The following is a 26,662-nucleotide window of genomic DNA, read 5'->3' as shown; positions in this document are numbered from 1 at the left end:
ATTGTAAAAAATTCTAATTCTCAAAGTCATTTATTATTTATTCTGATGGGCAACGGTCTGTGCTAGAACTGGACTGTAGATTTTCTCAGCTAGAATTCGTCTCACAGGTGGCTGCAGTTCCACAGCTCTCTGTTTTTCTCCCATTAGTAAACTTTTCTTTAAAATCAAGCTGAGTGCCTGTTACGTAATGTTCCTAGGAGACATTTCATTATTAGTTATGTAAAGTTAGTGAATTTATTAATGAACAATCAAATATTTCCATTTTAAGTAAATGTGTTTTTGACTGCTATGATATATATTTGTATGTATTTCTCTAAGTTTACCTATTACAGTCAAAACTCTTGGAACCTCTCTAGTTTGACATTTCACAGATCACGTGGTTTTAGGTAAAGTCTGAGATACATCATTTTGCACACCATCCCGGTTGTTTGCTCCAGTCTCTCTTGGAGCTCACTTTAGAATGTTTGAACTCCTACTGTCTTTCTCTTTTGTTAAGTTGACTTGCTTATATGTTCTCAGCTCATATGGTTTTCAGCTACTTAGTATGTCCCTTGATTTATTAGCAGAGGTTTGAAGTTCAGTGGCTCCATGTTTCCTTTATAACTGATGCTTGCCTTTGAAATCATACCTACATCTGGGGGGATAGTGTTTGCTGTGTAGGTGGATCTCACTGAGTTCTCTGATACCCATGTGAACGTGGACGTGGCTATAACTCTAGAAAGGGAAAGGCAGAGAAAGCAAGATCCACAGGGTTTATCACCCAACTATTCTAGCCAATAACTCTAGGGAGAGTGAGAGAGCCTGTCTCAAAAAGCAAGGTGAAGGTACCTAACTTTGTCCTCTATACTTTGTATGCACATACCATGGCACACACACAGGCACCACATCTTATACACACACATACACACAAATCACAAAAATAAAATACTATTTATCTTTGTGTGCTACCATATAACTGTATTATAATTTACATTTGTTTAAAAATGAAAATCTTCATTTTACAGTTTATACTTTATATATACTAAATAGCTTATAATGTGTTTACATATCACTCAGCTATGCATATAAAATATAGATATTATATATGCTTTCTTGTCATACTTATTTTTCTCATTTCATAAAAATATTTGCCAGTCCAATATCTCAAGGGTTAGCCATTTAGTCTTTTGTATATTGATTACATAAATTGACCTCTTAATTTTTTTCTTAGTGTAAAAATTTTAAATACATTTTATGTTGTGGTCATGAAAATTATCCTACAAGTATTTTCAAGTGCATTTGGCATTTGGCTCAGAATTAGGTTTTATACTCCTTCCTGGTATGGTGTGTCTCTTCCTGCCCCCCATCTCGTGTGTGTGTGTGTGTGTGTGTGTGTGTGTGTGTGTGTGTGTTAGAGAGAGGGAAATCTCAGTTTGAATAGACACAGCAAATGGGTACAGAGTTCTGGTGATTTTATTTCTTGGGTATCAGATGTGTAAAACCCAGGTGACCATTTGCTGGGTCCTTGTTCTTTCATGTCTACTAATGGAAACACTTTCTTCCAATACTCTCCCTTTAAGTCCTTCTAGCTCCTCTTCATGCAGATTACTGGGTAATCTTTTAGTGAGCAAATGAATGTACCCTTCTTCTCTCTGCTGTCAGGACACCAGGCTAATGCACACGGACCTCGTGTTCATGTCAGCCTTTTTCTGTGTTACTTGCTAACCTGCTTTTCTTCACTTACATTTTCCAACGATTTCTGTTTTATTCATGACTGTTTGTTTTAAGAGGATTTTATTAAAATTTTTATTGGATATTTTCTCTATTTACATTTCAAATGTTATCTATCACCTTTCCAGATGTCCCTCCCTCCCAGAACCCCCTATCTCATCCTCCCTTCCCCTTCTTCTATTAGGGTGTTCATCCATTCACCCACCCACTCCCACCTCCCCACCCTTGATTCCCCTACACTGGGGCTTCTATCTAGCCTTCATAGGACCAAGGACCTCTCCTCCCATTCATGCCTAACAAGGCCATCCTCAGCTACATACACAGCTGTAATTCTTGGTTGATGGCTTAGTCCCTGGGAGCTCTGGGGGATCTGGTGGGTTGATGTTTTGTTCTTCCTATGGGGTGGCAACACCCTTTAACTCCTTCAGTCCTTTCTCTAACTCCTTGACTGGGGACCCTGTGCTCAGTCCAGTGGTTGGCTTTGATCATCCACCTCTGTATTTTTATAAGGCTCTGGCAGAACCTCTAAGGAGACAGCTGTATCAGGCTCCTGTCAGCAAGCACTTCTTGGCATCTACAAGAGTGTTTGGGTTTGGGAACTGTATATGGGTTGAATCCCCAGGTGGGAAAGCCTCTGGATGGCCTTTCCTTCAGTCTCTACTCCATACTTTATCTCCATATTTGCTCCTGTAAGTATTTTGTTTTCCACACTTTGGCCTTCCTTCTTCTTGAGCTTCATGTGGTCTGTGAATTGTATCTTGAGTATTTGGAGCTTTTGGGCTAATATCCACTTATCAGTGAGTGCACATAATGTGTGTTCTTTTGTGATTGAGTTACCTCACTCAGGATGGTATTTTCTAGTTCCATCCATTTGCCTAAGAATGTCAAGAATTCATCATTGTTTTTAATAGCTGAGTAGTACGCCATTGTGTAAATGTACCACATTTTCTGTATCCAGTCCTCTGTTGAAGGACATCTAGGTTCTTTCCAGCTTCTGTCAATTATAAATAAGGCTGCTATGAACATAGTGGAGCATGTGTCCTTATTACATGTTGGAGCTTCTTCTGGGTATATTCCCAGGAGTGGTATTAGTGGGTCCTCAGGTAGTACTATGTCTAATTTTCTGAGGAACCGCCAAACTGATTTCCAGAATGGCTGTACCAGCTTGCAATCCCACCAGCAATGGAGGAGTGTTCCTCTTTCTCCACATCCTTGCCAGCATCTGCTGTCACCTGAGTTTTTGATTTTAGCCATTCTGACTGGTATGAGGTGGAATCTCAGGGTTGTTTTGATTTGCATTTCTCTGATGACTAAGGGCATTGAACATTTCTTTAAGAGCTTCTCAGTCATTCAATATTATTCAGTTGAAAATTCTTTGTTTAGATCTGTACCCCATTTTTCAATAGGGTTATTTGATTCTCAGGAGTCTAACTTCTTGAGTTCTTTGTACATATTGGATATTAGCCTTCTATCAGATATAGAATTGGTAAAGATCTGTTCCCAATCTGTTGGTTGCTGTTTTGTCCTATTGACAGTGTCTTTTGCCCCTGTGCCCATGTGTTCGAAGCTCTCCCCCACTTTCCCCTCTGTAAGTTTCAGTGTATCTAATTTTACGTGGAGGTCCTTGATCCTCTTGGACTTGAGCTTTGTACAAGGAGATAAGAATGGGTCGATTTGCATTTTTCTACATGCTGACTGGCAGTTGAACCAGCACCATTTGTTGAAAATGCTGTATTTTTTCCACTGGATGGTTTTAGCTCCTTTGTCAAAGATCAAATGACCATATGTGTGTGGGTTCATTTCTGGGTCTTCAGTTCTATTCCATTGATCTTCGTTCCTGTCTCTGTACCCTTACAATGCAGTTTTTAATCACTATTGCTCTATAATACAGCTTGAGGTCAGGGATGGTGATTCCCCCAGAAGTTCTTTTATTGTTGAGAATTGTTTTTGCTATCCTGGGTTTTTGGTTATTCCAAATGAATTTGCAAATTGCTCTTTGTAACTCTATGAAGAATTGATTTGAAATTTTGATGGGGATTGCATTAAAATTCTCTGGTGGAATTTTTGGGGTCACTTACATATACTATCGTATCATCTGCAAATAGTAATATTTTGATTTCTTCATTTCTAATTTATATTCCTTTGATCTCCTTTTGTCTAATTGCTTTGGCTAGGACTTCAAGTACTATATTGAATAGATAGGAAGAGAGTGGGCACCCATGTCTAGTCCCTGATTTTAGTGGGATTGCCTCAAGTTTCTCTTCACTTAGTTTGATGTTGGCTATTGGTTTGTTGTACATTGCTTTTGCTGTGTTTAGGTATGGGCCTTGAATTCCTGATCTTTCCAAGACTTTTAACATGAAGGGATGTTGAATTTTGTCAAATGTTTTTTCATCATCTGATGAAATGATCATGTGGTTTTTTGTTTTCCTTTGAGTTTGTTTATGTAGTGGGTTACATTGATGAATTTCCATATATTGAACCATTCCTGCATCCCTGGGATGAAGCCTACTTGGTCATGGTGAATGATCATTTGATGTGTTCTTAGATTCGATTGGCAAGAATTTTATTATTTTTGTATCAGTGTTCACAAGAGAGATTGTTCTGAAGTTCTTTGTTTGGTCTTTGTGTGGTTTAGTTATAAGTTTAATTGTGGCTTCATAGAACAAATTGGGTAGTATTCCTTCTGTTTCTATATTGTGGAATACTTTGAAGAGTATTGGTATTAGATCTTTTTTAAAGGTCTGATAGAATTCTCCACTAAACCCATCTAGTCCTGGGTTTTTGTTTTTGTTTTTGTTTTTTGTTTTTTGTTTTTTTTTGTTTTTTGTTTTGTTTTTTGGTTGGGAGACTATTAATGACTGTTTCTATTTCTTTAGGGGTTATGGAACTGTTTAGATGGTTTAATCTGATCGCATTTTAACGTTGGCACCTGGTATGTGTCTAGAAAATTGCCCATTTCATCCAGATATTCCAATTTTGTTGAGTACAAACTTTTGTATTGGGATCTGATAATTTTTTGAATTTTCACAGTTTCTGTTATGACTCCCTTTTCATTTCTGATTTTGCTAATTTGGATATTGTCTCTGTGCCCTCTGGTTAGTCTGGCTAAGGGTTTATCTATCTTGTCGATTTTCTCAAAGAACCAGCTCCTGGTTTTGTTGATTCTGTGTATAGTTCTTTTTGTTTCTATTTGGTTGATTTCAGCCATGAGTTTGATTCTTTCCTGCCATCTATTCCTGTTGAGTGTATTTGCTTCTTTTTGTTCTAGAGCTTTCAGGTGTGCTGTCAAGCTGTTAGTGTAAGCTCACTCCAGTTTCTTTTTGGACACACTTAGAGCTATGAATTTTCCTCTTATCACTGCTTTCATTGTGTCCCATAAGTTTTGGCATTATGTGTCTTCATTTTCATTGAATTCTAAAATGTCTTTAATTTCTTTCTTTATTTTTAAGAGAATTTTAACTCTATACAAGTAAGCCTAATCACTAAAACATAAGTTAACTATATATTCATTAAAGTAAGAATATCTGTTGAAATGACACCCTATTTGAGGGAATTGTTTCCTTGTCTCTGATTCTTTGTTAATAAACATAAATCTGTTTTAATTGAAATGGACTCTCATTCTTGTTTAAAATAAATACTTTTCAAATGAGAAATGAAACCTACGTGTACTTCATCCTATGTTTTTTACATTTTCAGTTGACTTAATGCTCTATCTAACACTTAAAGTGCTATATTAAATAGATATGGAGAAAGTGGGCAGCCTTGTCTTGTGTCTAATTTTACTGGAAATGCTCTGACGACTTTCTCTCCATATAGGTTCATGGTAGTTGTGGATTTGGTGTAAATCACCTTTATTATTTTGATGTATGTTCCTTTTATCCCTCCTCTCCTTAGGACTTTTATCATAAAACGGTGTTAGATTTTGTCAAAGACCTTTCTATATTTAGTGTGATGGTAACATTGTTCTGTCTTTCAGTCTGTTTTTAGGGTGGGTTATAGTTACAGATTTATGTACGTTGAGCCATCTGCATCTGTGGCATGTAGCCTACTTGATCAAGGATGGATTTGCTTTTTGATGTATCTTTGGTTTCACCTTGCAAATATTGTATTGAGAATCTTGCATCCATGCATATAAGGCCTATTGCTCTGCAATTCTTTTCCTTTGTTGGGTCTTTATATGGTTGTGTATCAGGTAAAACCATGGGCTCATAAAACAAAATGTTCTTCCACATGTGTATATTTTGTGGACTACATTTAAAGATCATCAGTTTTATTTCTTCTTTAAAAGCCTCATAGAATTCTGTACTGAAACCACCTGGCCCTGGGGCTTTTCAGCTGAGATGCTTTTAATCACTGCTTTCCATTTGACATTGATAGGTAGCACCTATTGAGGAAATTACTCATTTCTTTTAGACTTTTTTCCAACTTAGTGGAGTACAAGTTTTTAAAGTATGTCCTTAATGATTTCCTGGGTGTTTGTCCCCCTTTTGTCTCTAATTCTGTTGATCTGGATCTCTTCCCTTCGTCTTTTAGTTAATTTTGCTAAGTGTTTGCCAATCCTATTAATTTTTCTCAAAGAACCATTTTTGTTTGTTTCATTAAACCTTTGTATTGTATTGGTTTTCTTGTTGTTGTTTTTGTTGTTGTTGTTGTTGTTTATTTCATTGATTCCTGCCCTGAGTTTGATCATCTCTCAACATATACTTCTTTTGGGTGTGATTTCTCCTTTTGGTTCTAGAGCTTGAAGTTGTACCATTAAGTTACTATGCTAAGATAGCCCCAGGTGTTATGTAGCCACTCAGTGGTATGAGCTTACCTCTTAGAATCACCTTCATCTTAGAATCACCTTCATGTGCTCAAAATTTCAGGTACATTGTGCTTTTATATTCTTTCCTTTTCATAGGTTTTTATTTCTTAGTGGTTTTTTGTTTGTTTGTTTCTCCTCCTAATGTCAAAGTCATGACAATGAATTTGTTTTTCTTTTAATGTGATTGTTTTCTCCCTTTACTGAAGATAAATTCTTCCCTCATATAATATATTTTCATTATTGTTTCCCCTTCCCCCTACTTCTCCCAGTTCTGCCCTTCTCCCTCTCGCTCAGTTCCACTCCCTTTTGTCTTCCATTAGAACAGCCTTTAAGAGATAATAACAAAACATAATAAAATAGATATAATAAGACAAAACAAAGGCCATCACATTGAAGTCAGACAAGACAAACAACCAGCGGAAGGAAAGGAGCCCAAGAGAAGACACAAGAAGCAGAGACTCACTTGCTCACACACTCAGAGGAGTCCCATAAAAGTAGGAAACCGAAAGCTATAATATATGAACAGAAGACCCAGTACAGACGAGTGCATGCCCTGTGCTTGCTGCTTCAGTCTCTGTGAGCTCATATGAACTTTACTCAGTTTACATGGAGAGCTTTTCTCTCCTGGTGTCCTCCATCCCCTCTGGCTCCCGTGATCCTTCTGCCTCCTCTTCTTCAGGAATCACTGATCTCTGAGGGGAGGAATTTGATGGAGACATCCCATTTAGAGCTGTGTGCGCTGTGGTATCTCCGTCTCCGTGTACCGCCTTGGCCGCGGGTCCCTGTATCTGTCCCCATCTGCTGTAAGAGGGGGAAGCTTCTCTGATGAAGGGCACTGTTCTATGAGTAGAACAAAATATCTTTGGACTAATTTTATTTCTGTATATTTTAAGACCTGTAGTATTTGGTTTTACCCTAGGTCTTTGGTCTCTCTAATCTCCGGTTCATAGTCACCTAAGCAGTGGTAGGTTTGCGTTCCGTCTCCTGGAGTGGGCCTTAAGTCAAATCAGACATTGCTTGGTTACACCCTTGAGCATTGTGCCGTCATTGTCCTAGCATATTTTGCAGGCAGGTCAGCAGTATAGGTCAAAAGGTTTGTGGTTGGTTTGGTACTTACATGGGACCCCTTTGGCTAACAACTCAGTTGGATGTAACCCAGTTCCAGTAGTGGATGGAAGCTTTGTTTGGTGACAAGAAATGGCCAGATGAAACGCCCTCTCCACCTACACTCACATGCACACATACATATATACACACAGCACACACGAGCACACTCCTATGTGAGTAAAATAAAAAATACACACACACACACACACACACACACACACACACATCAGCAATTAGATGGTGGTGATCATTTCATAATAAATTCATATATTAAAGAATGATAGTATTCACCTTAGATACATTAATAATTTATTAACTATATCTAAATAAAATTCAAAACAGTCAAAACAGTAAAAAAATTATACATTTTAAAAATAAAATATGTGACTATTTTGAGTAAGCTTGGGAAAAAGATGCGTTCTTAACCAAGACAACATACTTGAAATTCTTAAGAGAAATGTGCTATCAGAATATTATCTTGCAGGTTCTTTTCCCTGTAAATTACTAAAAGAAAACAAAACCAAAAAGAACTCAAATTTCCTTTGGCAAAAACAGTAGGTGGTGGGTGGGCAGAGAAATTCATTGCTTGTTCAATGTCAATACTTAATTTCCAAAAATCATACATTCTATGTGAAATTCATACTTTATAATACTTCAATAGAACAAATGTCATTTCCTATCAGTTCTCAAACTCCAATTTTGTAAAATTTGTAAGTTAAAACTCTATACAATAAATAAATAAATAATAAATAAATAAATGTTTCAAAAACTACTTTCTATTCACCAATTAACACAGTTATCAACCTACAATGACACCCCACTGCCCACAACACTGAAGATACGCATCCTCCAGGCTGACACCAACAACCTTTCAAAGCATCTGTATGTGATTCTTTCTACCAATAATATGTGGAATTTAGCTCAAAACCACTTCTGTACACTGTCAGACCTTGAAAAAAAGTACTATGTGCATATGAAGATCAAAGGTTATAATAAAAGATCCATACATTCTTTCAGCTTTCTGGTTTAATATATAGACTCTCTGTTGGGAATCAGAGCCAGGAAGGTTCATAAAATATGTTTGGTGTGTGTCAATTAGCAGGAAAGTGAATGACAGGTACAACAATGCCCGGCTAAGGCTTCTCTTTTCCTCCCACAAACAGGCAGCTTCCTTATGTTTTGCCTGTCTATCTCTGTCTTTCAGTTCTGTGTCCTTTAAGCCTATGGTAGCATATTCTGTAGAGGGCTTGGTTCTTCATGAGAAATAACAAAGACAGGTCGTTGCTATTCCATGCTCATGAACCTTCTTACTTTTAACATTAAAGGGTCTTGAAGGCATTTCTTCTGTAGCAACTGCTTATGTGGGTCTTTGCTGCATCTATGTTGGTTGCTCTATTGCTGAATTTATATTGGTTGTTTCTAGGTAAAACATCATTTATTAAATATGATTATAAAAAACAAGGCTATTAAGTAATTTGGGGCAAATTCATAACATGATTATAATATACTGTGGTGCTTTCCTCTCATCTCAACCTTTATTTTTTAATCTAAGCCCTACAAATTAAATATCTTAAACGTGATGAGAGAGAGCTCTAATATATTAAATAACTCTGTTGTGATAGAGATATGGGCAAGCTCTTTCAACATACTCACTTAGTTCTTATGTTAATCACTTGAAAACTGTGCTTTTATTTCCAATTTACAGATTTAGTCAACAGAACAGAGATATCTGATATAAAAATGTATTAATGACTGCTGGCAGAAAAGAATCAGTCTTTCCCAGGAATGAGTCCCAGAACTGTTTATCCAATGCCAAGTGGTCTGTCCTAAAATCATATCTGTGTGAGCAAGGGCTATATGTGATCTAGGGCCACAGCAAGTATGGCCAGGAAAGTTGGTTGGAACTATCACACAAAAACATGTCACCTGGGTGTCGTAATCAAAATGGATAAAATTAGTTTTGATCTCACACAAAAATGTCTACTTGCTCATGTGTAGTGTTGATTATTTGATCATAGCAAATATTTTGAAGTAATTCTAAGTAGATTTAAAATACAATGTTAACACCCCTCAAAAAAAAAAAACAGTTTTGGAGAATTTCCTTAAAACTATTCCTACACAAAGCAAACACAAGCATGTGGGAAGCAAAGAAAACTGGTTCGTACAAAACCCCACACATTTCAAGACCAATATCCAAGTCAGTATTTAATTTAATATTCATGTAGGTCCTCAATTTGAAATATAACCCATAAATACAAATTCCCAGGTGAAGGCAGCAGCCAAAAAAGGAAGCACTGTCTTCAACTGCCACACATATTATGGATTTTCTGAAGAATGGGATTAATAAAAGAGATATTCAAATGCAGTGAGTCAAGTTCCCCAGCTTTTTCCAAGTATCTTTCTTGTATTTCAGGGATTCCAGAATCTTTTTTATTCTGACTTGAGTAATATAGGTTATTCTTCCTCAAATAGAGTATTCAGAAAATGATGATGGTTGTATCTTTCTGTAGATATTCTATGATGATTATCTTGAAGGTAAGCTGCGGATTTTATCCAGGAAAAAAGCCTCTGATTGGCAACAATGTTTTCCCATCCATTGTGCTTGGACTGTTGGTTTTAATATACGCAGGGACACTGTCTATGACCTTTACTGAGCTAATATGTCTTACATTTTGTTGGTGTCATTGCAATATCTTCTCCTCATGTTGATTTTAATCTTTTCAAAGTCAGAATTGGATATATGTCTACAAATAAAAGCAACTTAGCAACATATAAGGTGATCTATCATACAAAGAGATGAAGTCCAAGGCAGAGAGAGACATCGAGATGGAAATAGAGATGATAGATAGATAGATAGATAGATAGATAGATAGATAGATAGATGATAGATAGATGGATGGATAGATAGATAGATAGATAGATGATAGATGATAGATAGATGGATGGATGGATGGATAGATAGATAGATAGATAGATAGATAGATAGATAGATAGATGAGAAAGAGAGAGAAAGAAAGAAAGAGATAGATGAGCTGGCCATATGTTTACTTTCATTTACCTAGCTGGGCGTGGCGGCACATGCCTTTAATCCTAACACTCAGGAGGCAGAGGCAGGCAGATTTCTGAGTTCGAGGCCAGCCTGGTCTACAAAGTGAGTTCCAGGACAGCCAGGGCTATACCTGTCTCAAAAAACCAAAAAAAAAAAATTACCTAAATAATTTTTATACAAGATTACTAAAATTGAACACTGCATTACATTTTAAACTTTGCATACCTGGAGGGAAATAAATGAGTGAGCTAAATATTGATTGTCAGAAATTGACTTTCAATATGGTGCCATATTAGAACACCATAATATTTTGTGGTGAACTATGATGAGAGATAATCTTATGTATATAACATGATCTAACCTGGCAAGTTAAACACATAAGAGACCATATTAGGCAAAGGTGTATTACTGGAAATTTTTCTATGTATTTAAAGGATGATTTTAAAATGTAAAAAAAATACATTTAATATTTTAAATACTCTGAATTTAAACTTAAATAAATAATAGAAGCAAGCAAGCATGTGATTGGGTGAAAATTTTAAAAGTTTGTTTCAAGAGTCATAGGACTCTTTCTCTGAAAAGTGCAGAGACTCCACTGCCCTAGTGATTGCTTGGACTGGGCACTTTCCACCCAGTTTCTGTCCTCGTTAAATTTACTCTTTCTTTTCTGTCTCCAGCAACACGTTGGAACAAAACCATCTTGGAAAGGGGATGATGGCAAATGGATGAAAGACTAGCTTCTTGTCATTTAGTGGTTACTATAGCAATAATCATGATGGGGGATTTCCAGCTGCAAGTGGTTTCTATAACAACATGATAGGGTGCTTTTGAAATGGACCAGAGGCAAATGGATTCTTCGTGGGTTTTCTTTTCTTTTTTCTTTTTTTTTTTTTTTTAACCCGTTTATACCTAGGATTGGCATTTTCTTGGAACACATGGTTTATTTGACAGAACCTTGAAATTATCGCTTTAATGTTTTGAGGTTTAAACAATCAATTAGTTTATACAATCCTGGCTTGAGGTGATGGTATTTTGGGCTCCTTTACTTCTGGATACCTATAGCATCTGTACTTTATTTCTACAAATAAAATTGAGATAAAACGTAGAAAATATCTTTAGAACATACAGAATATTTGTGAAAGATACAAATTTTCACTACATATTCATTTACTTATTTGTGATTTATATGAGTGTAGCATGCCTGTGGAGATCAGAAGTCAGTTTGCGAAAGTCAGTTTTGCCTGTCCATTGTATGGGCATTCCAGATTGACCTAAGGTGGTCAGGCTAAGATGCTAGCACCTTACCCACTGAGCCATCCCACCAGACCCATTTTATAGTATTCACTAACACAGGGAAAACTTCTAATAGCCTTTGTAGGAAAACCTTTTAACTCTCACATAGATTGTCTCCAAAGGTGGTTGATGTAGTGAAAAACACACACACACACACACACACACACACACACACACACACACACCAATGGCTGTGCTAGTGTACTCTGCCATAGGTGGAGAGACTTCTGCTCTATGCAGATTAACTTTGCAAATTTTGTGATATCATTCAAAATGCTCTAAATCATGGATGGCCCATCTCTATTTGATTAATAACTCAGTAAAATGTTATAAAGGGAAGTTTAGTACCTTGCCCAAAGTTACCTTAGCGTGGGAAAGAAAATAAGATGGAACGGAATAAAGGAACTATCTCACTCATAAATAAGCATCATTCAAGAGCTTCTAAGTGAGTGTTCAAAGGATAGAGAACTGGCACAAGGCCCAGGACTGCTGCTTGGTAGTGGGTTGGATACAACTTTTAAGAAAAATAATGACATAAGGCTTAAATGTAATCATTCTATCCGTTAAAGAAGGTGGGACTTAGGCTTTGCTGCTTTCAGTTCAATGGGTCAGTTAGGAGGTATACACAGCGAAGAGTAATCGGCTTCATTTTCAAAACATCACTTTAAATACTAGTGTTAGACAAAACTTCCATTCATATAATCAGTTTACAGATATGGAATTTGCTGGACTTTATCCTCCTTTTCCCATCAACTCGAAAAACATATTAAGTACAAAGGCATGCCCTCGAAACAGAGCTGGTCACGGCCATGGTGTTTAAGATCAGGCACTTTTGTGGTATGTGCTCCTTATGCACACCCCCCACCCCACCCCCAACCCCGAATGGAGTCTTTATGCTTTCTCTTCAGTCAAGCTGCCAATCCCATATATGAGACAGTGTCTTCCAGCTCTCACACGTATGCCAGTACCCCTCCATTTCCCTGGGAGTTTTCAAACATCAGCATTTCCTTTTCCCTGGTGTTTCATGCTAAGCAACGCAGTCTCAGAATTCATTACTTATGCACTTGCCTTCCCCTTCTGGGTAGAGTTTGCCAAACAGGTTCCCTGTGAGCTCAAGCCCTGTTTTGCATGTGTACTGTGAGGTTGTGCAGAAGAGCCGAGGCATGTCCATGTGCACCAAGGCCCTGCTTAGAGGAGCATGTGCCAGAGCACGCCAGGCAGGGAGCCACTCAAACACCTCCAACTCATATGCAGACCAGAGGCACTGTGCCTTCGCAGCTGTCGTGCTCAGTGCCAGCGAGCTTTTAGCTGAATAAAGAAAAAGAAATCTATTCAGGGTGGCTTCCAAGTTAGATGGTAGCCACAGTAACCCGGGTTTTCCCCAGATGCCAACCACAACTTCGAGAGATCTGAGGGAAGCCAATCAGCCTCTCTCTGTTCAAGTGTAGTGGGCCAGAAAGTGAGCAAAACCAATTTCCCCAGGGAAACCAATTAGCCAGAAGAGCAAAACAATCAGCATGTATTCTCTGAACTATTCAAGACACATGGGAGCGTGCAAAATGCATAATCGGGGACTGGGGAAACAACACAGTGGTCAAATCACTTGTGACCCAAACAGTTAACATGAGGACTACAGTTCAGATCCCCAGAACCCTTGTGGAAATCTGGTGGGCAAATTTAGGCCTCTATAAGCACATGCATTCATGTATGCATGCACCATTACACATCTGTGCTCACATACATGCTATCAATGCATGTACACACTCATGTAACACACACACACACACACACACACACACGGGACAATAAAATAGTGTTCAATCCCAACTCAATACATAGGTCATATATACAGATACACTGAAAAAGCCTAATACTTGAACTTATAGAGTTAATATTTTAGTTGCAAAGAAATGAAGAACCAATGAGGATACTTAGATGACTGTTACAATGTATCTTAGCAACAACAAGTCTTGGGACTGTTCCAGCTGGAGTTCCACAAGACTGCAGCAATATGGGAGATGTGAACACAGCATGCCTTGCCCAGGGCTTCTGAGGATGTACACTATTTGAAGATACCTTACAAATGACTCTCATGGGGCACACTGAGATGCCTTAATTGTAGTTACTATAATAATGAAGGAACACATTTAAATTACAGAGAAAAACATCTTATGCACAGTGATTATACTGCATGACTCTTCTAGGGCTTAGTTGCTTCCACAAATACATGAGAGCACCAAGAGCTGCCCTGTCTGCGGCATCAGCCATTAGTCACATGTGGCTTTGATAGCTGGAGTGTGCTAAAAGTGTAGAGTACACTTTCAAAGAAAATGCAAATGGTACCATTTGATCTAAGTAATTATATATTGGAATGAAAATATTTTAGGTATACTTGGCTACACTAAATATATTAAAATTAATTTTGACAATTGGTGTTTTTATATTACTCATTTAGTGTGTGTGTGTGTGTGTGTGTGTGTGTGTGTGTGTGTGTGTACCATGGCTTGCAAAAATAGTTTTAGGGAGTTGGTTCTCTCATTGCACCATGTGTGTGTCAGAGAAACACCTCATCATCAGGCTTTGCAGCAGGTGCCTTCCTCGTCTGCTGAGGCATTTCCACAGCCCCACGGCTTGCTTTTAATGTAGTGAGTAGACCGCTCACTGCATACGTGGCTCACATTCATCTTCTGATAGACGGAGGTAGAACAAGCATGTGCTGCTGCGGAGTAGTTCTCCGCCAACAGCAGCAGCTGGATGTTTCTTGGAAAAGCAAATGTCAGGCTTCAGCCCAACGGTGCTAAAGCTCAAGCTTAGCAACACTTTCTGTGTTTCAGAGGAACACGGATGTTTGGAAGAACTGGTTGAAGTAACCTTTTCAGTGTTTCTTTTCATGGATCTTTACTCCTCTCTGAGGTTTGTTTGTTTTTTTCAGATAAATGTCTTGAAGTCCCCTGGCATTCTGTCCTACTACATATAAAATACACAAAACCAGTGAAGTACTTTGACATTCTAGAAAATTCCCCATTTATAAGAGGAATGTAACATTTCCATATCCCATAATCTTTCCATAGAAAGTAAATGAAGAGATAGGTTTATTCATTGATCCTAAGGAACCAGAAAATTAGAGACATTTTATGTTAATAATGACATTTAATTTAAGTTTGATGTTTTATTTTTCAGGATATATATATGTATATATATCCTGAAAAATAAAATATATATGTATATGTATATATATGGTCCCTTTTTATTTCCTCCTCTCTAATTCCTATCCTGATGACCACTTTTCTTGACTAGCATCTTGTACTCTCTCCTTAAAAAAACAAAAAAACAAACAAAAACCAAAAAAACACACACTTAATTCACATAGTTCTGCCTTATATGTATGGGTGTAGAACCAGCTATTGGAGTATAGGTAGCCTTCCTAGGGCCATATCCCAAAATAAAATTTACTATTCCATCCCCAACAACCATCAACTACCAATAACTTTCTAGTTAGGGGTAAAGCTTCATGAGGCCTTCTCCCACCCATGCTCTGGTTTTGGCCGGTTTAGCTTATGCAGTTACAGCTGCTCTGTGTTCATGTGTGCAGTAGTCCTGCCAAATCCAGCAAATACTATTGTCGATGTTTTGTTGAATACAGTGACAATCCCCATCTTGGTTTACTAGAAGTAATGGTGATAATAAACTGCAAGTCTATTCTGTTAGCAAAATTCTATTATTATTAAAGTATACACCGGTTATAATAAGATCAGAGCCCAGCACTGATGGCAAAAAAACATGATTGAACCTTATTAAAATGTTCATTAACTGACATTTAGTTTTAAAAAAAGTGATGCTCACACTTTGCATTACTTAATCATTTTCTGAGGTTAATAGAAGTTGGAAGGCATCTCAAGTGAGGTGGGCATGATGGATGCCCAAGACAAGAACCATGTGACGCATAGTGAGGTGGGCATGATGGATGCCCAAGACAAGAACCATGTGATGCATAGTGAGGTGGTCATGATTAATGCCCAAGACAAGAACCATGTGATGCATAGTGAGGTGGGCATGATGGATGCCCAAGACAAGAACCGTGTGACACATAGTGAGGTGGGCATGATGGATACCCAAGACAAGAACCGTGTGACGCATAGTGAGGTGGGCATGATGGATGCCCAAGACAAGAACCGTGCGATGCATAGTGAGGTGGGCATGATGGATGCCCAAGACAAAGACCCAGTCCAACCCTATTCTTAGGTGTCCAAGCTACATAGTGGGGAATCTTAGATGCTTTTGTTGTCCAGGGAATATTAATATCTTTGGATTGAAAGGGACTTGATTTCATCTATGGTGGTGTTAATAATCAGAAAGTACATATAAAAAAAACTAGCAAAATTCTTATTGTATGCAAAGCATTCAAATCTATATTTAAAATATATTCATAAGAAAGTTTTTAAACTTTCCTATGGGCCCTCTAAAGAAGTGATAATAGAATAGGACTCTGAGGTGCAGATGTCACCAGTGAATTCTGGCCACAGTCTCCCCAGCTGGAGCAGTGAAATTGCACATCAGGGTTTGCCTGTGAATTAACAGTTGTAAGTTTGGAGGTTCAGGCCTCTGCCTAGATAGAATATGATGTTTAGTTTTCAGGGGATAACAGTAGCAATAAGCCTGTACCTCTTAGAACTCTCAAAACACAGAATACTCTTTTGCATATCATAAAGTCATCTTTCTTGAATTTGTTCCTTGAAGTGTGATTTATCAGGCATCAACTATGTAAATTGAATTTCTTTCGTTAACAGAGGGGATCCTAAGGTGTTTGAGCTTTGGACCTTGCATGGTAAAGCAAATGGTACTGATTAAAAACTCAAAAAACAAAAACAAAAACAAAAACAAAAACAAAAAAACCCTATTCAGTGGCTAACATTTTTCCAAGGACCTTCATGTATATCATTAATTCTGTTCTTTGGGATAAAAACAGCAAAAATACTAATAGCATTTTTGCTATTAGTAAGATATAGATAATGCTCATTTATGCCAAGCACTGTTAGGGGTTTTATATTATGGAATAGTGCCATTTTTACAGAAATGAAACCTGAGGCATATTAGTATTTTCATGAGAAAAACCATAGAGGTCAATAAGTAGTAGAACCAACATGTAAGCCTAGGATCCAAAACCCATTCGGCCACATGCTGTACACATGACTATTAGTTATCCCTATTAAAAATAAAGAAACTGAGGCACTAATGATAAAACTGATGATGACCAGTTTCCTTAGAATCACAGAGATAGACGTTGGTTGAACCAATATTTCAATCGATCTATCCATACGTCTGTACTCATACCATTACATAATATTGGTCTCAGACTGGTATTTGAGACCATGAACATGTATAGTGATAACAGCATATATGAGAGCGAATGCCAAGTATTTAGGATGCAGAAGAAATTCAGGGGGAAGGGACTGTCTTAAAAGAATCCATCTACATCTTAGTTCAACTATTCCATGTGGATTCTCCCATACCATGGATCAAAGTGAGTGGTTTTCTTCTGCTGATTTGTTCTGCTTCATTTTACCAAAAGAGGTCAAAGAAAGAATTTCATAGTAAGCCTTAAATGAGAATTCAGCTATTTTTACACTCATTCATTATTCAATAGTTTTCTACTCACTACGTACCATGTGCAAGCCATTTGGACTACGTCCTGAATAAAGATGTGATTCCCTCCTGTACCAACCCCTACCCAGCCCAGACCAGAAAAGAGTTTCATTCTCTGCAGAAATCTAGGCTAAGGAGAATTCAGCAAATGCCCTCATTTTCATAAATTAAAATTCTTAGACCTATTGATGTAGGCTTGACTCTGCCAACATGTTTAAACCTCTCAGTTCATTTTAGCAGCATCTCATTAGTAAATATTTAATCTTCTTTATTTAAAAAAAACACCAAATACTGTTTGTTGCCTACTGTTGGGATAATCACACTTTGGAATCATAAATCCTGTGTTTATCTCCTCTTTAGGTGTGGTTAAATGTGAGATAAATTAAAATAGAAAGCACTGCCTGGTCATGTTTCCAAAGTTATTCCACAGCAAACCTAGAGCATCCCTTAGAAATCTGTTCTCTAAGGGAAGGAGGGAGGGAAGGGAGGAAGGAAGGAGGGAGGGAAGGCAGGAAGGGAGGGAGGGAGGGAGGAAGGAAGGAAGGAAGGAAAAGTTTAAAGTTCTGTAAGGAAGATGATTTTCTTATGACTGCCAGTAGATGGCGAACTTTACTGCAAGGAGAAGGTGCTGTAGTTTCTGACTTGTTCTGAACATTAAACACCCAGTGAAATTTCCCACTCTCAGTTAGAAAGCTCACATGAAAACCGAATTCTCTATGCCCATTTTCCCTGGGGTCAAAATCCCAATAATAAATTTAAGTCTTATTCTATTAATGATAAAATTAATATTTCATTTATTATTATTATTATTATTATGGTTTTTTGAGACAAGGTTTCTCTGTGTAGCCCTGGCTGTCCTGGAACTCACTTTGTAGTCCAGGCTGGCCTCGAACTCAGAAATCCGCCTGCCTCTGCCTCCCGAGTGCTGGGATTAAAGGCATGCACCACCATGCCTGGCATTCATTATTAAAGCCACTTTCTTTTTCATTGAGAGAATGAAATGTGCAAGGCATAACACATGTGACTTTTTTTCCAGCATTTTGGAAATGTTGGAATGGCCATGATCCTTAAGTCATGGCCACCCATCATGTGTTTGTGCCTCTGTTATGTTTTCCCTAGCTGCTTATTAAATTACTTAATCAGTTTTGTTGTTGTTGTTGTTGTTGTTTTTTCGTCCCATGCCTATAGTTCCAGCATTGTGGCAGTGAAGACAGAAAGAGTCTGAGTCCAGGGCCTGCCTAGGTGAGATCATGCCAAACAACATTTAGTAAATTGAAGTTATTTTATAAATTTGAAAAGTGGACCTTTCATTCTGACAGATAATTTGGTCTCATTGGTCAGCACACATATGCTGAACTATACCTAAGAGAAAGCCTGTTAGCATCTAGGCACATGTTCATAAATTCACAGATACTGCATTCACTATGTCATAGACAGTGTCAGTGGTACCAGGAAGGTGTGAGGCTTGTACACAGACTACAAGCACTTAAAAATATACAGAGAAACAGAACAATGGAAGACAGGGTATGGATTTACATACACCTGGTTTGCTTTGCAATTACTTTATTAAATTTGTCTTCAGTAATCCTCTCAAAATCCCTGGGTTCTGATGAAGCACACGCCCACCTGCTTCTCATGCCCAAGGCGCACGCACCAGGAAAAGCTCCCTGAAGTGCTTTTTAACAAATTCGTTTTCATTTTTTCCCTAAATGTTTATTTCATCTTTAGATACTGACATAAAATATTGGTATCCTAGCTAGGTGTGGCTGTATACACCTTTAATCTCAGCACTCAAGAAGCAGAGGCAGGTGGATCTCTGTGAGTTTGAGGCCAGCCTCAAACTAGCAAGTTCCTGGACAGCCAGGACTGTGTAGAGAGACCTTGTCACAAAACTAAACTAAACTAAACTAAACTAAACTAAACTAAGCTAAACTAAACTAAACATTGTCATCCTACTGTGGCAAAATTGATTAAATTATTTAGCAGGTTACAAACACACACACACACACACACACACACACACACACACACACACCTCTATTACTCCCAAGATCTGCTGCAGTTTATATTATTTTATAGTAAAGTATTATTATCCTACAAGACAGTTCTATTTTCTCTTTTATTTGTGTGTTGATTTCACTTACCAACCTACCCTGACTTCATTTTCTTTCTTGTGCAGCTTTCAGTGTTCTCCAAAATTAACAGCAGTAAAAGTTGCTTTGGGTTTTAGAGTGGGTGTGTTTCTTTGCTGTCCCCCTACACAGAGAACTCCACGTTTTTCTTCTCTGACATATCCCTCTTGAGGCTACACTTTTCGCTCTGCTTAATGTTGATACTGGTGGCACATCTGGGGTTCTGGGATTTCTCTTTTAGTAAAATCTGCTTGTCGTTATCTTGCTAGATTACTGACAAGAATTCCTAGAATAAATGTCTTCTTTCTTGGTTTCACTGCCATTTTCATTCACGGTCCTCTAAAATCTTAAAAATGAAAGAGGAAAAAAGTAAAGTTTGAGTCTGTGAGCACATAAATGTTTTCCTCTCTTTCAGTTGAATAAGTAGTATAGCTAGGCATATAATTCTGATTTATCAGTGAGTTCCTCTTGAGTGTGTGTGTGTGTGTGTGTGTGCGCGCGCGCGTGTGTGCGTGCGTGTGTGTGTGTGTGTGTGTGTGTGTGTGTGTGTATGACACAGTCTTACTACATACTACGGGCTGGTTTTAAATCAAGACCTGCCTCCATCTACTGAGAACTGGGGTTATAGGCATCCTCATACACAGTCTTCTTGGGAGTTCTAAGATGTTCTAATATCCTCCATATCTAATATGCAATGCTTCAGAAGATAAATTAGAAATACATCCAATCAATTTAGAGAAGGCCAAAGAATTACGCTGTCTTGGGGCCATTATTCCAATTGTATTTTCAAAGATAGATCCCTAGAACAGTTTCAGGAAAATAAAATTTGAAGCCTTTGACTTCAATATATCCCCAGTAGGACCTGGTCTGTTTTAACCTGTGAAATGTGTGTAACTATTTGAGAAACGTTGTGTGTGAAGACCTAGGGTGGTCAGCACAGTGGAACCCACTGGATGACTAAGGCTTTATTGGTTTTGTTTTGTTTTGTTTTGTTTTTATGCTTTGCTTTTTAGAGCATAAAATAGAGATGTTGAAAAAACACTCAATCATAAATCAAGAAGTAGGGTTCATTTCAATAGGTATTTCAGTTAGGCAACTTTTCCACAGATGGCTTTGTAAGTGATCTCCTAATATTTCCTAAAGTGTTACACCAGAGAAGGTGAGTGTCATAATTCTCAGTAGCCGAACAGATTGACAGCATTCTCGTTATCTGGCTGCACTTAGAACAGAGGAAAGGAACAGGTGGAAGAATCCTTCAGTTAATTTTGCTGTGTGTGTGTGTGTGTGTGTGTGTGTGTGTGTGTGTGTGTGTGTGTGTGTGTAGTGCGTGTGCATGTGCGTGTGCATGTGTGTGTGTGTGTTTGCACTGTGTATTTATTTTTGTGCCTGTGTGCAGCAAGTGTGGATGTGGGCAGAGACAACTTCCAATGTCCTTCCTGAGGTATCTAGCCTTCACCCTTTGTTGAGACAGTTTCTCTTCATCCTCATACTCACCATTAGGCTTAGATGACTGGCCTGTGAGTCATTCCCAAGGATCCAGCTGCCCAGTGCTGGCATTTTAAGTGTCTGCTATCCAACTTGACCTTTTAGCTGTGTGCTCTGGGGACTGGACTCAGACACTCATGCTTGCAAGGCAAGCATTTTACTGGATGAGGCATCACCTTAGCTCCTATCTTAGGTTATTAATCACAAGTATAGAAAACTTCTGGATAAGTGGAGAATTAAAAATCAATATTCCAGTATATCACATAATGTGTTTCACTAATGAGTACATTTAAACTTTTTCTGTAATTTTATCCTCAACCATTTGCAAACTTAATCTTGATATTTTCTATTTTGTTTTAGATTCATTTTGCAATAAAAACAATATCAGGTGTCTCTCAGATTCTTGCCAAAACAATTCTACATGTAAGCGTTCTCCACAAGACAACAACTGTTGCTTAGATACAGCCAGTGATCTGGACAAAGACTGTGAAGATCTGAAAGACCCTTGCTTCTCCAGTCCCTGCCAAGGAATTGCCACTTGTGTAAATATTCCAGGGGAAGGGAGATTCCTATGTCAGTGTCCTCCTGGGTATAGCGGGCTGACCTGTGAAACTGCCACCAATTCCTGTGGAGGGAGCCTCTGCCAACATGGAGGCACCTGCCATAAAGACCCTGAGCAGCCTGTCTGTATGTGCCCTCCTGGATATGCTGGAAGGTTCTGTGAGACTGATCACAATGAATGTGCTTCTAGCCCTTGCCACAATGGGGCTATGTGCCAGGATGAAATCAATGGCTACTCCTGCTTCTGTGTGCCTGGATACCAAGGCAGGCACTGTGACTTGGAAGTGGATGAATGTGTTTCTGATCCCTGCAAGAATGAGGCTGTGTGCCTCAATGAGATAGGAAGATATACTTGTGTCTGTCCTCAAGCATATTCTGGTAAGTGCAATTACATCTGCACCCTGTACATTCCTTTCATATTTAAGAATATATATATATATATATATATATATATATATATATATATATATATTCTTATTTTCATTCTCAATACAATATATGTCTAATCACTCATAAAGATAGCCAAGTTCTAGAACGTACTAATAACTAGAGAGCAAGCTTTAGTTAAAATCTCTGGGACTCTATTGAATTCGCTGAATCTGTGAGCTGGTATGTACTGCTCCTTCATTAGGTCTACATAACTAGAAGCTTAGACTCAGTTTTTACAAACATTAAATAGTACCCTTTGTGTACAGATGCCCTATTTAAATAAAACCTATCATTTGATGGATGCTGGCTGCTACCATATCACAAGATATGGTATTATGAATCATGCTTTAGTGAATGATGGAAGGCAATAGGTATTTTTAAAATACCTATTTTTTTTTAGCTATACATTCAGTAGTAGTGCCACTAGATCACATGGTAAACCAATTGCCAGGGTTTTCTGAGGATCTTCCATAGTGTTTCCCAAAATATACCAATAAAATATAGTTCCATTTCCCTAAAACCGTCCCCAGCACCTACGGTTATTCATGATTTTGAACACGACCAATATCTCAGTTATAAGATCACAGTTTGCATTTCTCTGGTGATCAGAAATGTTGAGAAACATCCCATGTATATCTTGGGTACCTGTGTTCTGTACTTGAAGCATCATCATTAAGTCTAGAAGACATTATACTAAGTGAATTAAGCCAGGCATGAAGAGCCAATCTCATAAGTGGAATCCAAGCTGGGCGTGGTGGCACATGCCTTTAATCCCAGCACTCAGGAGGCAGAGGCAGGCGGATTTCTGAGTTTGAGGCCAGCCTGGTCTAAAAAGTGAGTTCCAGGACAGCCAGGGCTATACAGAGAAACCCTGTCTCAAAAAAAAAGTGGAATCCAAAATAGATTACATGAGGAATAGGGTATACAATGGTGGCTTCCATGGACTGGCAGAAGGTGGAGCATGGATAAGGAAGGAGGAGATGCTGGGAATTGAGTACAAGGTGAGAAATGGGATGGTGCTGTTGCATAGGAACTTGATAATAGTGTGTACTTCAACCAACCATAAAAAGAATTTTAAGTGTTCTCATAACCAGAAAATAAAAGAGAGAGACAGTAAATATGTGTCTTGATGGATAAGGTGACAAATACCTTTGGATTTGGTCCATGAACTTCAAGGAGCCACTTTCAGGACCAGACAGGTCATCCATTATCTGCCCCCAATATATCATGTGATCTATTAGGAAGAAGGCAGGCTACAGATTGTTGGGTTCTAATACTGACATGTGCTCTAACAGATAAACAGCAGCAAAACCAGTTCCTATTTCATCTCTTAGAAAGAGAAGATAATGGTATGACAGTCACATTGATTGCTTATGTGTCAATGATATTGTCTGCATTTTCCAGAATTAATACAATTTTAATGATTTCATACAGAAGCATTCTGACTACCCTCTCCAACCAGCCATTTTTATTTCCCTCCCATCCCTATTATTCCTTTCTTCTCCCTACCACGTCCCTTTTAGGATTCATGACTTTTTGTTTGGTTTGTGGCCTGTTTAGTGTAACTAGGGCCATGTCAGGGTACATTGGAGCTGAACAATTCATTGGCATCTGGTGGGGTCACTAGTGGAAATGAAGACGATGACCCCCACTCTTGCTGTATTGGGACCAAATGGCTCAGTAGTCCCTGCCTGGCTGCTGACCCAGTAAAAGCTTTCCCAACAATTGTGAGTCTGTAATTCCAATAGTTCTGTCACCAGAAGGTGACATTTTTGCATCCCTTCTCCTTATCTTTCAGAAACTACTTGCTTTTCAACCCTCCTGCGTGTTCTCTGAGTATTTAGAAGGGATGAAATAAACCTCCTATTTGGGGCTGAACATTAATTGAAATCTTTTCTACAGTCAAAATGTAGAAATAACCTATGTTAAGGGTATATTCAAAATATTGAGATGCTAACCAACAATGGACTTCTCTTCACAATTAATGTATTATTACTGTGGGTAACAAGGTGTCTGCTCTAGGCTCAAAAGAGCCAATGTTCTTTGCTGGGTAAAACACAGAAATGCAATCATAAGTCCACTCATAAAATCATAAAACTCATGATGTTGTTCCCATAAGGCTAAGCAACCAGGCAAAGTCTTATACCTTGGCTTTTTATATACCATATTTAAAGTGTAATTACAAAATAGAGGTTACATGAAATAAACATAAGGCCATAAGAATCAGGACTGCCATTATTGGGCTAGGCTTGCTCAGCTCCAAGGATATGGTCAAAGGATCCTTCATTAATCACCTGCAGAAATACAACAGCCTGCGTTCTGGTAGCCTATCTTGGTTCCCATCCCTGAATACCAATTACCCAGAAATATGTGAAACAGAAATGTTCAGACCCTTCCTTCAGAGGGTCAAATTTAATTGATAATTTTAAAAATATCCAGGGATGGGAGCCAGAAATTAAACTCATATGAACTTAATTTAGAGACTTTTGTGGTTGATTTACTTCATAGATATCCCAACAATACCTGAGCTTATAGCACTCTATGCCAATTACTCACAGTCCCAGTGAAGATGGGTAAAATCAAGGGGAAAGCCAGAGCTGATGAGGGAAAGGAAGAGCCTGACAATGAGCATGGATGCTCTCGAGGTCCCTGACTCTAGACATTCTAACAAATCTTGGAAAGTGTTACAGTGACCCAGCTACTGCATGCCACATCTGAATTTAGAGTGATCAGAAAGAACTGCGTTTACAGGGTGGACAAAAAGCCCTTGTGCTTCTGAGCAGCAAAAGCAAGAAAAGGAAATAAATTTAAAAAGACAGAGAGGTGGGAGAGGAGAAAGAGCCACAGCACGTGGAGAGGGTTCACACTGCATGAATCCTCTGTGCACCCTGTTGTACTTCATGAGCTGCGACTCATTGACTGCAAAAAAAATGAGCTCAACCCATGCCAGCGAAGCTCCAGGTGAGAGTCTGTTTGCATACGCAACAGCTACAACTGAAGTTCAAAGTAAGCTTTGAAAGCTTTCATACTGAAAGGGACGATAACTTGGATCATTTGTCTCTTTTTAGTTCAAGTTTACGCAATAGATACTTATGTCATTGAGAGCTTCCTTAAAATTAACCAGATTAATAGTGTATACCTTTTCCGTTAAGATGCTTGCAATATTAGAAAACTGGCTTGTAGTATGGCAAGAAAAGGCCAAATGGATAAGAAAAATCTAATAAAAACGTGTTGAAATTTCCAGTGAAAGGAATCTATATGAAAATATTCAGTTCCTTCCTTTAAAAATAAATCTTTGAAGGGCAGGGGAGATAGCTCAGTTGATAAAGTGCCTATCAGAGCAAACATGAAAACCTGAGTTTGGATTTGTAGCACCCAGTTATAAGTCTGTGCAGTTCAAAGCTCTTGTCTTTAATCCTAACCTCCTTATACCTTATTGGTGGGCATAGATAGCCAATTGGTGATTGTTTGATATTGTGAGAGACCCTGTCTCAAAAAAATATAAAGAGGCCTTCAGGAAGGTACTCTGTGTTGATTTCTAGCCTTAATACACCTATACATTATGGATACAGATATACAAAACCCACTTACATATGCCACAAATATATACACAAAAAATAAATTATGAAAGGATGGACAAATGAATAAATTAAAATAGATCTCCAGTATATAAATTAATTCAAAATAAGAAAACACATATTTAATTTTCATATATAAGATACACATTAAACTCATCTTTTAAGCACAAGATATGTTTTTATTTTAGAAATAAAAAATATACAAAAATATCATGTTTAAAAACTGAATTTAGTTCATAGTTTAGAAAGCATAAAAATCCTGGTGTCAAAGGTCAGGACCTCACCTGGAAGAATTATCCTGGGCGTAAGAGGGAAAGGCCATCATGATAGTGATTAGGAAGAAAGGTCACCATTTTTCAAAGAATATTTTCACACTTATTTTATTCAGAGAAACTTTGATACCTTTAAGAAAAACATGTAATTTCCAGAGATAGTTCCAACTTCATGAACTTACAGTGTGTACCAGTGGCTCTCAAACTTTAGTATACAGCAAACTCACCTGAAGAGCTGGTCATGGAAATTCAGCCTTTGATTCCACTGATCTGAGACAAGGCTCAGAATGTGCACCTGGCACGAGTTGCTGGTGTTGCTGGTACATTGTCAACTTCACAGGATCTGGAGTCACCTAGCATACACATTTCCAGGCACATCTGTAATGGATGATTTGGGTTAGATTAACCTCAGGCCATGCTTATGAGGGAATTTACTGATTAGGCTATTGAGGTTGGAAGATCCATTATAAAAGTGTATGGTACTGCTGGGCATGGTGGCGCACACCTTTAATCCCAGCACTCAGGAGGCAGAGGCAGGATTTCTGAGTTCGAGGCCAGCCTGGTCTACAGAGTGAATTCCAGGACAGCCAGGG

General features: G+C 38.2%; 1 protein-coding gene across 2 annotated transcripts in view; it reads left to right on the top strand.

Annotated features, from left to right (window-relative positions):
- Positions 1-26,662, top strand: part of Crb1 (crumbs cell polarity complex component 1) — a 171,646-nt gene that overhangs the window by 6,945 nt on the left and 138,039 nt on the right. For both annotated transcript variants that reach the window (XM_021198249.1, XM_021198250.1), the window contains exon 2: positions 21,590-22,168. In XM_021198249.1, coding sequence (XP_021053908.1) covers positions 21,590-22,168 — 579 coding nt within the window. The remainder of the gene's footprint in view (positions 1-21,589; positions 22,169-26,662) is intronic.

This window comes from Mus pahari, chromosome 5, assembly GCF_900095145.1.
Source record: "Mus pahari chromosome 5, PAHARI_EIJ_v1.1, whole genome shotgun sequence".
Lineage (NCBI taxonomy): Eukaryota > Metazoa > Chordata > Mammalia > Rodentia > Muridae > Mus > Mus pahari.
Note: the sequence above shows the minus strand (reverse complement) of the source record. Positions and strands in the feature narration are given on the sequence as shown.